Source organism: Castor canadensis, chromosome 8 (assembly GCF_047511655.1).
Source record: "Castor canadensis chromosome 8, mCasCan1.hap1v2, whole genome shotgun sequence".
In the NCBI taxonomy this organism is placed as follows: domain Eukaryota; kingdom Metazoa; phylum Chordata; class Mammalia; order Rodentia; family Castoridae; genus Castor; species Castor canadensis.
Genome location: NC_133393.1, coordinates 117,455,234 through 117,471,254, shown reverse-complemented (window position 1 = coordinate 117,471,254; position 16,021 = coordinate 117,455,234). Strand labels below are relative to the sequence as shown.

Genomic DNA, 16,021 nt, shown 5'->3' with positions numbered 1-16,021 from the left:
GATGCAAAATGGCATCTAATTCTGGTTTTAATTGATAAATTCCTCATGTGGATACTTTGTTATTGACCACTGATGTTTTGTCTGTGAAATGTCTGTCAATGTGTTTTGCTTATTTTCTATTAGCTCCTTTTTTGTATTTTTGCATTTGTATTTATTTATTGTTTCTTTCCTCACTGATACTAACCCTTTTCTATCTATCTATCTCTATATAAAACTAGAAAAATATGTGAGCTATCTACATGTATATAGTGTATCTCACATATTTTGGCTTATATGGGGTTTAATCTTGATAGTTTGGTCTCACTCATTTGTATGTGATATTAATTATTCTGAATAAAAAGAAGCTTGATTTAAATAGATTTCTAACTTCACCTAGCAACTACTTTTGTTATTTTTCTATAGTTTAAAACTTGGGTAATTTGCTTTTTGAGATTTCTGTCACTTTTATCAACAACAGCTCTACTTTTGCTTCTATTTCCACATCCTGCTCAATTTGTTTCACCTCACCCATATCTTTCCTTCTCTGAGAGGCCCTGTTCTGGAAGAGAACAGTGGTCATTTAAATAGATCATAGGGACTGACTTTCTGTTCAAACACTCAGAACCCTAGGCCCTTTCACTCACTGGTTAGTCAAGTGGTCCAAACCCCTCCCAGCTTTAGGTAATTTGTGTGTTATCTATTCAGTATCAATTGCCTATTTGGCATTCTTCTCTCCTTAGTATTATCAGATGGCCCACTGTGGGCCAGGCACAATGGCACACACCTGTAATCACTGTTACTGTCAGGAGGCAGAAATCAGGATGATCGTTATTCAATGCCAACCTGGGCAAAAAGTTAGTGAGACTGTATCTCCACAAGCTGCACTTGGTGGTACATGCCTACAATCCCAGCTATTTGGGAGGCACAGGTAGGAGGCCAGCCCCAGACAAAAAAGTGCAACCCTATCTGAAAAATAACTACAGCAAAAAAGGATGAGGGAGTAGTTCAAATGGTAGAGCACTTGCCTAAAAAATGCAGGGCCCTGAGTTCAAACTCCAGTGCTGCTGTGGAGGGAAGGAGGAAGCATCAATTTTACTGCCTGTTTCTTCTCACAGGAGTGTTAATTCTGTGCTAGTCCTTTGACTCTTTGCTCTTTACTTCCAATGCTTATGTTTGGGAGATGGGGCAACTTTTTTTATCAACTTTTAAAAATTTAAGTATGTAATTTTGAGGTGTTTTATTTTAAAGGGGGACTTGGAAAGATTTAATATTAGGCTTCCACTTTACCTTCCAGCATACACTTCTACTGCATTTGCCATCTTCCTAGAATTCTGTTTTTATAGCTGATGTAGCATTTCAGCTACCGGAGGTCACTATTACTTATCTTTTAACCATATGCACACTAAGAGAATTTAGTGATTCTCTTTTCCACCCTACAAAGGAACTCCAGTTTATCATCTTACTTTTGAGGAGCACAAGTAACTTGAGGAATTCCCCCTAGATTAAAATGTGTTATACAAGAAAACTATGGTCAACTGCTTCAAGCCATTTTTACAAATGTATGAAAAAACACAAGTGTTTAGGAAAGAAACCTGTGCATGCAGGCATGTGGCAATCTCATAGGGTGAACATGCACACTGAAGTCAGACCGCTCACGTTCAAGTCCAGTCCCATTTCTTACTATTTATATGGGCTCAGGCAAATCATTTAAATTATCTATGACTCAATTGCTTCAATTGTGAAAAGGAGATAGTAGTGATAGACTTACTTCTTCTGGTTATGGTGAGAGATAAAAAATATGTATATTTATATAATAGACCATTGTCTACCCTGTAAATGTTGATAAATATTGCCAGCTATTCTTTTTACTGAAATTTCTGTATTCATATATTCCTTAAGAATGGCTTGTATGCTGAATATGAAATTAGAGTAAAGAGAAAGAATTAAGATTAAGAACCTGTGGTTCAAAATGTAGGTACTTTTAACCCAGCTCAGGCACTCTGACCTTTCCCACTGTTACACATAGCTCCATTATTCAAAGCTTGCTAAAGGAGAATTTGGAGAGGATCAAGGCAGAAGTAGGACTAAAGTATATCCCTCTTCTTATTTTTAAATTGCACTCCTCAGAATTCTTAGATTATTTTAAGTTTGGAACATGTGATTGAAGTAAAATTTTGATTTTAGGTCATATGCTTGGCCCAACTACTTACCACTTAGGCACCTAAAGATCATTTTAATTTTCACCCACTTAAAATATGTAGCTTTTCTCCTAATTTTCTAGAGTGTTCCTTTTCTGCTTCATAAATGGAGACTTTTTCAGATTCATTATAAAAGGCCTTCCTCTAATTCCTAATTACTGACAGATTCACATTCCCAAGTGTGCAAAGTAATTTCGAAAACATAAGAAAAAGATAAGCCTTTGCATGCTCCAAGAAATTTTGAATTCTCAAAATGCCGATTAAGTAATTTTCTGATTTCTATCTGGAGTACATGAAAAAATGAAAATTCATTCCCATTTGCATCGACTTCACGATACTCCTTGTGGAGACATGAGAAAAAATCCTAAATTAAACATCTTCATTCATTACGTTCCTATTGAAGCTGTTCCTTTAATCAGTACAACATACGTGGAGACTCTGTGAAGAGAAAGTGAACTTCATGATTAATATTTAATGAGTTGTAGCATAGATATTTCTAAGTCCTTTCTCTTGACTCAAAGAAAACACCATCAGATTAAATTTTCCTGGAATACCTCTGGCCCTCTCATCTCCCTATGTTTAAAATCTATGCTGAGACATGAAGCTGCCTTTTACGGATGATAAGAATGGCACACTGCATACACTGGTGAGTAAGCTTAGCACGTCTTGTGGTTCCACCATACAGTGTTCTCCACCATTGAGACCAACCACATCTCCTGTGGACCATGTTTAGCTGTCTCCATACAGGGAAGAGAACTGTGTCAATTTCAGTCCCTTGACTCTGTCATAGGAAAACAGGAAAAAAATATATGCAAGTAAACGTTTCAGAAGTCTGTCTACAGAATCTGGGGTATTTTTCTTGGCCAACATAAGGCACATAGACCATTGGTGCACATTTAAATAGACTCATTTCTGAGACTGTGTAAAAAATATGAAAAGGAACAAATATGAAGACCAGAAGTCTATGTCAGATTTCAAATGAAGCATAAAGCAAGTAAAGAAAGAAAAAGGATCTAAAAACATTTTTTCCCTCAATACTGAATTTAGCAGAAACTATCTGGCTGTCATAAAACCAGTTTCCTTCTCCTCTTGGGCATACAGTTGAGCCATATTTTCTTGTCTTTCTTACAGTTAGATGTGACCAGGCACTTATTCAAAGAAATATGGGTAGAATTCATCTAAAATTTTCAGGCCTGGTGAATTCAAAATATTCTCCCATCATGGTTCTTCTTATCTTTTGCCATTTTCCTGATGAATTATCTATACCAAGGTGGTTTAGATATGCCTGATTGGATAGCGGCAGAATTACTGTCTGTCTTACTCTCTAAATGAATGCCTGGTGTACATTCCCCAACTGAAGATTGAAAGCACCAGGGAGGGTTTTACATGGAGGAGAAATGAGCTGTTTTGTCTTATGTTACAGAGATTTTGAGTTTTCTATGTTACAGAAATTTGTGTTAATTAATATAACTGGCATCCTGAAAAATACACAATGTTCCTAAGTGTAGGTATGTATGTAATTTATATTATTATATGCAGAACTCAGTCATTAAAAAAAGTCTTTCAAGCAACTCCTTATCTAAAAATACTTGTATATACATGTATATATATATTTGCAGATAATGTTTCTATATTGTTCACCAATGCATAGTGCTCAAATGTTGCTATTGGTTAAATAAGATAAACTCAACAAATACTTTTGTAATATATACATACATACAGAAATGTATAACTTATTTTTATAGCCCATTCTCTTTCTGCATTCTTTTCTCAGGAGTCCTTAAGCCTCCCACAATTTTAGCTGTCTTCTATTGACATGAGATACACGATTCTCTATCCTGAATATTATGTTTGTTTTTCCCACAAACAACCTCTATATCCCACTGTCTCCAATTCTATATTTCTAACTCTACACTTATCATTTCTTCCCCTCACCAAAACCTTAGCACCCTCTCATGTCCTACCTTCTTTATTCATATACTTTTCAATCTCCCGTGTTTATAAACTGGAAGAACACTTTGTCTGAATTCATTACCAATCATAAATCCTCGTGGCAATCCACCATTTCTGTACATTTGTTCTTTTATAGTGCTTCTGCTGCATCACTTATTTTCCTCTTATCCCCACCAATGCTGCTACCATATTTCTGGCCTTCTGACCTTGAACCTGAGCTCTTGCGGTATTTCCTGAAATCTAGCCCTAGAGGCTCTCTTCTCAATCCATTTTGCAAGCTTCCCCTAACTGGGTCTTTCAAAATCCATCAATATCTTTTTGACCTGTTCAGTGACTATTTTTAATCTCTAAGAAGTGGTAGTTTCTGCCACCTGTAGTACACAGGTTAAACTTCTTAGTGTAATGAATCTGAGACCTGTCACAATAGTCCCTATCTCTCAAATCTTATCGTTAAATATTCACCTCCCCTGTCTCTCACTTAAGAGAAAGACTATTAAGTGCCATTTAACCCAATGTCCCTCTGATTCTGAAAATAATATTTTAGGCAAGCTTACTGAATGGTTTGTGCTTTCCATATTTATACTCTTCTTAAAAATTGTGTCTTTTCATGTGTCTCTCTCACCTGCAGCTATTTAAATCAGGAAACAGAACTAAAATAATTTCTGTTCTTATTCACTTCATTCTATTTTATATCAGAGTTTAGCATTTTCTCCTTTTTTGAACTCTTAGCTCAATTTTTATCTCCGTGAACCTTTTAAAATTACCTACAACTTTATTGTGGTTGTCCCTTGGTTTCTGATTTAAACTACTCTCAAGATATACTGTCACTACCACCAGGAAGCATTTTACACAGTGTAAATAAATATAATCAATCCATATCATTCACAAATTCCATATTTGTAATTCTGTCATTGCTAAAGTCATTGATAGCCCCAAGTCAATACTGGCAGTACTTCCACAGACATTCACAGCACGTACAGAAAAGTGATATAGTTATGTCTCAGAGGTTTGCAGCTGAAGCAAACAAGGTGACATTCTGCCTGCTTGTTTTAGCTTTCATACCATAAAAAAGTGTACTATTCATGGTTTATTTAGTGCTAACTTTGCACACTTTTATACTTTCTGTTAGAGATTCTGCTATTTAAAATATTTCCAGGTGTGGCACTGAGGTGTTATCTTGTGTTCCTAAGCTATGATGTATCTTGCAGGGGAAAAGTGATAGATAAATGTCATTCAGGCATTTGTTATAATGTTATTATAATGCTACTGCTTTGCATATACATACAAATGTTTCTGCACATACAATATGTATATCTATATGTGATTATTTTTTCCAATGTATTTGAAGACTGAATATAAAAATGAACACACATATGCCCTCATTTAAAGTAAAGGAGGGAGGGTGGGAAGAATGGATAATAAAGACAGGAAAGATGGGGGAAGGCCTAAGCTTTAGATATTTTTATGTTGCCATCATGCTCTTTGTCCTATGCTATGTTAAATGCATACCTATATGATAATGATAACCAACAGCCCCACAAACTTGTATGATATTAATTATAAGTATAATGACAATCAGGAGGAGGCTGATTGAAGGTACATAATTGAAGAATGCTACAAAATACTTCCTCAAAGTAGTTACAGGCAGCCTGAGCCAGCAAAACCCTCCTGTTTCCTTCCCACTTCCTTTTCTATAAAATTCTATAAAATCTGTTACTCAAGAGCATATGAAATTTATTCTGAAAAACACAGCCCACATGTGGTTCTTTAAACCAGAGACAGAAAAATTTAATGCTTTATAATGCAAATTATCTATAGAAACTGTGGACATTTTACTTTCCATGAATGAGCTGAGGAGAGGCCCTAAAACAGCCCAAGTAACCTCATATTACTCACATTTTCTGATGACTTTGTAGGTGAACTTGCATTTCTTTTCACACCTAATACACCCTCATAAAATACCTGCCCTCCTCCCACAATGCTATTGACACCAGGGCCACTTACCCACTGTTGATGTCATCAGTCCTGAGACTTTTCCCAAGGATATCACCATCACTCATGTATCCCCCAACATCTACGTCAGAAGACATGTCTAGGTCACTGCTTGCTTTCTCACTCATGTCAATTTGTGACATGTTCCCCAGGCGAGAGACAGCAGCTCTACGGAGAGGTGTTGTGTACATGAACCTTGAGGGGTCTGTGTGGATGAATCGACTGGTACCACTGCGAGGGTAGCCAGCACCCATGGAGGGAGCATCTCCTGCCTGCAGTCGAGGACACGCCTGACCCAGCCTCCAGGTCATGGGAGTGGGTCGACTTGTCAAGTTGGGTATGGTCCTTCCATTCACTTCTGTGGTCACAGTGCTATCAAATGTTGTCTCTAGGGTGCTGTCAAATAAAATGTAGAGATAACTGTATTTTTGTTCACTAGGGCCACAGGCAAAAATGCATGAAAACAGGAAAGGATGGAGCTCAGAGTCATTCCCTAGAAGCATACACTTTCACAAATGCTACACTACTGCATAGCTTAATTTTGTGATTCTAATTGCTTCTACAGATGTCAACATGTGGGAAAGATCAGACATTCACAGTTGTTCTTTGTTTTCAAAAGAAAGGCCATTGTTACATTTTGGATAAAACAAAATGCTGTTTCACTTAAGAAAAAACACCTTAATCCACTGTTCTTTTCAGATCCATTCTGGAAGTTAACCACAATCATGCTTGACTGTCTCCCTGCCATTCCTCCACAAGTGCTCTAGGACAGGCAAGGAAACTGTCGGAGAAGCAACAGTGGTATTTGCCACGGCTAATTCAGTTTGACCAGAATACCATATGGAAGAAGAGATGGTGAGGGGGAAAAAGTTCCTGAGAATTTTCAGTTTAAGGATAATCACTAGTTAATCGGCATGTAAAATTTAAGTGAGAAAATAATAAAGGATAACTGAAATTTCTTCTCTACCATTATAAGAGAAGTAAAATACAAACTGTAATTTTTTTTCTTCATTGGTCCAAAGATATGCAGAATTGGGAAAAACCTGTGGCTTATCTGGGTCCCACGAAGACTGGACATAGTCTCTTCTAAATTCTGCCTCAGATCTGCTATGTTTTTAACTGTTCGCATTCTTCTTGTTTCAGGGTCTTCACCTAGAAAAGGTGCAAAATAATAAGTTGGTTATTCATGCATTTACCCTTCTCAGTATATATATATATATATATATATGAATAATATAAACTCCTCTTCCTAGAAGTAAAACTTTAGAACATTCCAAATAACTATAACTATCATTATTTGAATATTATAATTCTTTTTTCTATGAATAAAATGTGAATAGGAATAAATATCACAAGTAGTAATTCTGAAGTGGTAGAGACACAATAACACTTGTAGGTCTGTCACCCTAACCATTACAAAATTAGAGTCACATAGAAATATGCTATATAGTGCTCCATGTCACTAAACTTAATTTTAAAATCAAAGATTATTTGAATCTTAATTATTTCCCAGAATAGTTGGGATAAATTTCCTTATGTAGCAAGTATACATTTAGATTTGGGAGAATAAGTGAAAGGCTTTTTCTCATAAAAGCAATAGTTTTTTTGAGTCTTATTACACTCATGGACTAAGTGTGACAACATTGGATGACTTTACTTTTAATTTCTTCTCCACTTTCTCCAGGCAACTAAAACATCAACACTAGTGACACTAGAGTTTAAGTAATGTCATAGACATCTATACTCAAAAATGTTTGTGTCTACTGACTACTGGGCGTGAAAAAAAAATAGATCTGCCATTGTGGCAAATGCTGGCCTTATAGAACATCACTTGCTATTCAGGGTGAGAATTACCAATAAGCCATTTTTTTATAGCCATATAATACTTCCCAGGCTAGTGGCTATTTGAAGCTGGTGGGTTTCTTCCAATAGGAAAAATGGACAGAGGGTAGAAGAAGATGACTGTTTATTCTCTTCAATTTGGGCTTTGGGGATAAGGAAATTTTTTAGGAGGAAAAAAACAGGTTATGAAGAAAGGAAGGGAGAGGAGGTTGTAAGTGAAGGAAGGAAAAAAGGAAGGAATTGGAACAGATACATTAAGAGGAGGGAAGGGAAGAAAAGAAAAAGAAAGGAAAGAAAAGAAGGACAGAAGGAGATGGTAGGTAAAGGAATGGAATCAAAAGAGGATAGAAAGAAAGGAAAAAGAGAACAAAAAGAAAAGAGAAGCAGGAAAGTAGCGTGTATTAAATTGCATTGTGAAAACTGTCACAGAGACAAGTCAAAATGCATATGTACAATCTGTTTTCACTTTCTAGGTAGCAATTCGACTTGCTAATTTACTTCCTTAGCATTCAGGCCATACTTTAAAAAGTATATAACAAATGTGCTGATTTAACATACATAATCACAATCATAGAGTTGGTGAGGAATTCAGAGACTCTATCATGTTACCTGTTAGAAACAGAACACACCCGTGTCTCATATGGTACATGACTACCTGCTTCTGTATAAAACTTTCAACCCTGAAAAGGTCTTCACCTCTCTTTCCAATATTAGATGCGACTGATTAGGCAAACATTTATGGGGAATGAGAAATAATTTATTTCTTTTTAGTTTCCATCCAGTAGCACCAAGGGCTATGAAACCAACTGAACAAATTCAAACTATCTTTATCAGGCAGACACTCACACCATGGAAAGGTAACTGCTGTTTTTTTTATTATCTTTTTTTATCCAAACATTACTACTTTGCTCATTATTTTTCATCCTGGATATTTGCCACCATTCTACTGCCAGTCTATAATTCTGTTCCCTTTAATTTACAAGCTGTTTGAACAATTAAAATATGCTTCATAATAGTATTATTATTTTCTAACTGAGGAAGCACTGAGTAACTTCTTTAAACATTATTTAAGAAATAAATACATGTTGGAACCTCATGCACATGGCATAAACTTTTTCTACACAAATTCAAACCATGAAAACTCTTAATCCCATAGATTAATATTCTTTCAGAACTCAGAACGGTTAATAACCCTTGAGATTCTAGTCATACCCTCTCTGGAAATTTTTTCTATGCTTCTGATTAATACAATACCTTGTGTTTGAGAAATGGCCCTTAGGAAGTGTACCTTTCACTTTCAAATAATCTGGTAGAATTTTGAAGGGAGGTTTTGTAGGGGAGGATATTAAGAGGTCTGAAAAGAATATAATCAAAAGATAAGCAAATCAACAAAATGGCTTCTATGGAGTTAAAAATAATGAGAAGGAGAAACACTAAACCCAGTTCAGAACAGAACATTTCATAAAACATAGAAGCCTTAGATTCCAGGTGTTTGTAAGAAACAAGAATCCGGAAAGTCTCGAGATGACTGTCTTTGGAGGCAGGGCAAATGCTAATCACTGACCTTAGATAAGTTCATAGGAAACACCATTACATGTCCCTTATTCCTGACCCCTTCCCACTGGGAGAATACTTAGATGCAATTAGGCTGTGTCTTAACTGCTTGCCAACTGTCATAATATCAAAAGTGATGCTTGAATTGTTTTCAATGGGATTTAAATATCAATTTTAAGCATATTTTATTTTTAGAGATTCTGTTTTGCAGACATTATTTACATCTACTTCTCTACCTTTTAAATTTCATTTTCCAACCTAACAGGCATCTTAGGTCCTTCAGTTCTCCCAGATGAACTTAGTACTGGTTTATATAGTTTCTGTCATGTTTCAGAACCACAGCCTTCCTCTCTCCTTTGATTTTCTCATCATGATTTGTACCACTCATGACAATCAGACAAATGGACCTTTCCTCCCAACACTTACTGAGGAAACCATAATTGCTGACTTATTCATGTCATGAAAGACAATAATCAAACAAAATTCATGACAGTAAATGTTTTCAACAACCCACAGAAGGCAAGATAAAAACTAAGTGTACTTATAAAGCCCTTCAGGATTGATTGCACAGTCTGAAATGTCCTGTAAATTTGTATTTAAATGATGTCTAGAGAGAGACTTTAGGGTAAAAATGGAAAAGGCCACACATGAAAGCATACATAAAATTACATGTTAGGAAATTAAATAAACGTTAACAGAACAACACACATGAGAAATTTATTTATATAATACAAAAACACTATATCTCTTTTCAGTCACATAATCTCAAAGTCAACTATTATTCCTAAAGGAGACTTCCAATGTGTGTCAGAGACAAAGATAAGGGTTCTCATACATTTTCCAGAGTGGTGTATTCTGTAACCTACTTGAATTAACATTGGCACAAACTGCTTTCTCATTGTTTACTGAATAACAGATTCAATTTGGCATTTCTGCATTATTACTTGGTGGCAACAGACTATTTAATTTGTGTGATCCACCCTTACTTTTTAAGGCTTTAATTATATACATTGTAATTAACATTGCCAGTACTGTCATCTTCTAGTAGAAATCAAATTATACATGAATGAACCTGATTCAGAGAATTATACCTTCTATACCATCCATATTATGTATTCTATCATTTAACAAACAGCAGCCTAAATTATTTGCAGAAATAACCCTGATTTGAGTACCCTCAACAATGATTTAAAAAGAAATTTAAACTCATCTATATAATCCTGACATTTTGTAGAGGAAAAAACCCAGCAAAATATGGTGAATAGCTTATTAGCTACATTTAAATATTCTCACACAGAGTTATAGCACAGACCCTAGTTTGTGTAATGTATTAGGATATCTAAGAGTAAAAAAGTTGAAGTAAAAGAACTGAGCCAAAAAACTAACTTAGAAGAGGCCATTTTGAGTCCTGAGCAGAACCTACTCAAGCACGTGGCAGAAATTCTGAAATTCCTATGTGCTGTGAACTTGGATATATTCATCACCTTAGTACATCATTATATAGAAAATTTCATTAGAATGCTCAGTTATCTGGAGATATGATTATTTCAGAGCTATTTGAACAAACTCTTCCTTTACTTTTCACTTGCATTTGTGAGTACTGCCACCAGTGTAGAGGGTAGGGGGAATTCTTAAGAAGAATAATCATGTACATACAATAAGCAGATGATCTGTTTAAACACCATGACATACAGACTTCGTCTGGGAGGCTAGCCTCTGGCAGTAATGATCCAAGTTATTTATGAACAAAAATAAATGCTTTGTATATATAACCGCCCACAGCATACTATAATTTAACAGAGCAACCAACAAATACTGCCAAGGGACTGCACTCAGTTCATATCCTTGATAATGCTTACATAAAAGGTACTTAGAACAAGATAAATGCTACCATTTTAAAAGCCAAAGATGAATGTGATCTGATGCTACAGTTCTGGGAGATCAAAAAAATAGAAAGAGATTCATAAGGATTAAGACTTCCCCTAGCCTTTGTACTGCACAGAGCTCTTTTATGAGAAGCAGTTTATCACAGAAAGCACACAATGGTGGAGAAGTAAATTTTTGCTGTCTGAATACCTAGTATATTCAGATTCAGAAATCACTATTCTGACAACTATGGAAACATCACTCTTTGAAAGCCAAACTGACATGAAAAACAGAGCCATATTTGCCTCTGCTGTCTCTCTAAGCTTTCCTTTTCCAAGCCTGGGTCACTAAAGCATTCTATACAACCTTACAAAACATCTTGCAACAGGAGGGCTTATATAAAGATAAGAACAAATCTGTTTGTGTGAATAGAAACAAAGAAATCACTGGCCAGGTTGAATTCTTTAGAATTTAAGAAGCCCTATACTAAATCCTTTGTGAAATTACATTGACATAAAATATGATGTGCTTAATGGTTTAATACTTAGAGATTTTATTTAAAAAAGGGACTATATGATGTAAATATATTGTGGTATAGTACAAAACTTAGAAATACCAATTAAAATGTATATACCCTGGGTGTTTTAGGTAAGTGGCAAAGTTGACCTTTGAGGTTTAGTCACTTGACATCTTCATATCCAGTTAAAGATTGTATCACAAGTTACTGCTAAAACTCATGCCATTAAAAGGCCTAGTATAAAGTATGAAAACAGTTCATTGTTATCCATATAGTTTAGAGTTATAATGTACACATGAAAGAGCATTTTTTGCTAAATACACACACACACAGGTACAAGGCAGCAAAGGCCTCTGCATTTGTGAAAGTGTTACTAGAATGCAGATATTTATCACTAAGCTATGAAAAGGGCCATCTATCCAGGTAACTCTGAGGCAGAAGAAACTTAACTATACAGAAAATTTTCCCAAGAGGTCCTTCATTTTCCATTCCATGTGTAAGGTAAGGTCACCTTGAGGGAAGTTGGACAAATAGTCTCCATTAATGACTAAGTAAAAAACATGCATGGATTTTTAAAATGTGGGCATTGATTTGCAGCTATCTCAAAAGTACTGGACACCAGGCCAATAATGCCCATGGCAGATGGCTGGTATTTACTTTCTTCAATTAGACTTTACAACTGGTGCTCATTGCTCAGCTTTACAAAGAAAATCATTTCAAGAAACAAGGAATTAAAATTATTATGAGTAAGTATATTTAAAAATTCTGAACAATGGAAGATACGTGACTAATGCAAATACTTTCACAGGAGGCTATGAAGTCTACTAAAATCCCAAGCTGGACTTACCTAGTAAGTCAGTGTAAAGTGCCTGTTCCAAGTCACCCAGCATGGTAAGGATCACATCCTCATCCAGGTGAGCCGTCCCTTCCCGCAGGCAGCTCTCTCCCTCCTCTTCAGCCCAGCTTCTGCTGATGCTGCTTTGCTTGGAGCATCCATTTTCATCTTCTGATTTGCTGTCTTCATCACTCTCACCTTCCAAACCTCTTCTTACAGACCAATCCTCTAAGTCCTCACTGCATGACCGGCTGCCTCCTGCAGGCAGGAGGTCCCAGGCTCCTGAGCCACTGGTGTGGTAGAGAGACTGCACAGATCGCGAGAGAAACCTAGATAGTGAGCGCCTCTCTGCATAGTTGGATTCCCTCTGGCTGGCCTTTGCAGCATTTCCAAACCAGTTGGAAATGCGCACAGTGGGTCTCCTCTCCCCCTCACTGGTGAGGGCAAGATTGGTCAGAGACTTCTGTTTCTGAAGGCAAGCTCCTTTCTTCCTTACTTCTTTGCTCCGAAATACAGAGAGTTCAGCAGGCCGCTGCATGGTTCTTCTAGTGGCTTCCTCCTTTCAGTTCAATTTCATTTTGTCTTTTTACACTGTAATTGCAACTGGCCCTTTAGATTTTAATTCCCACATACATTTCAGCAAAAACTCAGGCTCAAACATTTACAGAAAATTCTGGAGATATGCATGATAGAGAAAAATCACTTGTCCACAATTGAGCTCACCACGTTATTACACTGATCAGCAGTACTTACAAACATTTTGCTTAAATATATCTGAAGCAGACAAGAGTTCACCAAAGACTCTGCTCCAGCAGAAAAGTAGCCCAGGAAGCCAACTATGCTTTCCCGTCTTCATCCAATCACATGTGTCTGCAGAATGATGGGTCCACATTTCCCTCTATTGCTTCTGTGTTTTGAAATGCAAGGTAGCGAAGCACAAACGATGCTCTTGCTTTTTTTTTTCTCCTCCCCTGCCTCTCACCAGCCTTTAACTGATCTAGGTCCGCAACCCTTCACTCTAATGAGCTGACACAGTGCAGCAAGCACAGCTTCCGCATCAGAGCCCAGTAAGAGCAGAAATTAAGCAGTGAAGCCCAGCCCTGAGCGAGTCTCCTGCATTTTAGCATTCCACCTGCATTCTCAGATCTATGGCTCTTCCTTGCCGCTGCAGTGGATGCTGCTGGCTGCCATGGCAGCAAACATCCTGCTAAATTAAAACAGAGGCACGGGAGCAGCTGTCCAGCCTAGAATGCCACAGGTTTCAGAGCCAAGCCTGAATGAGATGCTACACTATTAACCCTCTCCAGGTTTAAAGACTCTCAGCTACCCAGATCCAGACTCACACACGGACACACACACTCACATACATAACACCCACTCCCCACTGCCGAGAATGACAGACGAATTCTCTGTACTGCAAGCAGCAGAAGCAGGCAGATCTGCCTTCTGAATGTTGGGATTGTGCTGTAAAAGCACAAATCAAATTCAAGAGTGTAAAGGACCTCAAAAGGGGAGCATGACTCCTTCTGCCCACTGACAAATAGTGCCTTAAAGGGAAAGACTTCAGAGTTCACCTCCTCTTTTAAAGAACACACTCAAAGGTTTTTATTTATTCTGAAGCTATTCTTAAATCCTAATGTGACAATAAAAATTGAGGTTCCTTCCTGTAGAAAAATAATTCCAAGGTCTTTCCCTAATATTTTGACTCAAAGGATATGACTAAAACTAATGGTATGACAGAAAATACAAAATGTGTATTATATTTTTTGATATTGAGCATCTATTCAAGTGTATTTCATAATCAACTCTTAATTTTTAATATTTTGATAAATACAAGAAAACTAAGGGATAAAATTCTTACATTTGTTTTGTACTGATTGTGTATGGTACATAACCACAATGAAATGTGATTTTAGAAAACGAACTTTTGAAAACAAACACATGGGATAGTAGAACTCACATGTGCCATTGATAAGAAAAGTATTAAAGAAAAACTTTAGAGGATTTTGATAGCCACAAACATTCCTTATTAAAAAGGGGAGAGTGGAAAAATACAAAGACATTATAAGTTGTGTCATTGAAACTGATCTACAAATCCTCACCATTTTTAGAGCTAAGTGGTAAAATTAATTGTGATTTTCCACCTTCTATTACTTACCTCAGCTAGGGGAAATACCTAATTTCCTAATTATATAAGTTAGCATTTTAATGTGCAATGTCTAAACCTTTACACATGGTAACAACTTACTTCGCAAAGTTACTTATTCCTTACGCCCTCCCCTACTCAAGGCAGATCATACTTTTGTAGATATGGAACAGGGAATTAGATGGAAAGAACAGTTACCTGTAATAAGATTTTACAATAAGCAAACTTATGAACTGTGAATGCTGATTCTCAATTCTTCACTCTTTAGAGACTGTCTTTATATCCAAGGTGCTCAAGCAAAATGAATACAAATAACATATCAGTGAAACTGATCATCCTGCTTCTAAAGACATAATTTTGTTTGAAATATTGGGGGGTGGTGGGTGAGAGGGAGGGGGCAAGGAGCAGTGGGGGGGAAATGGCACAAACAATGTACGCACATATGAATAAATTAAAAAAAGAAAACAAAAAAAATTTAAAAAAAGAAAAAGTTCAAAACACCACTTCCATTTGAGACTCTTAAACATGACATTATTTTTTTCTTCATTTTGAGTTGCTGTGACCCAGTGAACATAATGAAAATTGTTTAAGATATGAAACTTCACTTTACTTGACATATATTATACATATATTATTTGACATATGGCAAAGTGCCCTAAAGCTTTACAGATTCATGAAAAACGGAGCCCTAACCATTGAGATGTCAAAAGAATTGACCTTAGGCATTTATAAATGAAAGCAGTAATTAGACCTTTCCTTACACAATGGTGCTTAGATGCCAATCATCTTAAACAGTGGTTCATAAATTTAAGTGTTCAGGACACTTGAGTGGCTTATTAAAATGGTTGGCCAGGTTACAGCCCACAACTGCTCATTTAGAAAGGGTCCTAGAAGTTTGCATTCTAATATATTTCCAGGTACCTTTGGCTCTGGGACCCCACTTTGTGAGCTACTTAGTTGAGACTAGTGATACTCAACTGGGGGTGATTTTTGTTCCCTATGGGACATTTGACAATATCTGGAGACATTTTTGTTTATCATAACTGTGGGAGGTGGTGGTGACATCTGAGGGTGAGAGGCCAATGGTGCTGATAAACAACCTACAAGGACAGGTGAGAGGTACAGAACAAAGAATTATG

General features: G+C 36.5%; 1 protein-coding gene across 11 annotated transcripts in view; it reads right to left on the bottom strand.

The window, feature by feature from the left end:
- Window positions 1-16,021, bottom strand: part of Nav3 (neuron navigator 3) — a 760,451-nt gene that overhangs the window by 136,093 nt on the left and 608,337 nt on the right. For 9 of the 11 annotated variants that reach the window (XM_074083986.1, XM_074083987.1, XM_074083985.1 and 6 more), the window contains 2 exons: window positions 7,166-7,274; window positions 6,135-6,518 (listed from right to left, as the gene is read on the bottom strand). In XM_074083986.1, coding sequence (XP_073940087.1) covers window positions 6,135-6,518; window positions 7,166-7,274 — 493 coding nt within the window. Of the gene's footprint in view, window positions 1-6,134; window positions 6,519-7,165; window positions 7,275-12,748; window positions 14,510-16,021 lie in introns of those variants that run through there. The other 2 variants (XM_074083991.1, XM_074083992.1) reach the window with 2 other exon arrangements.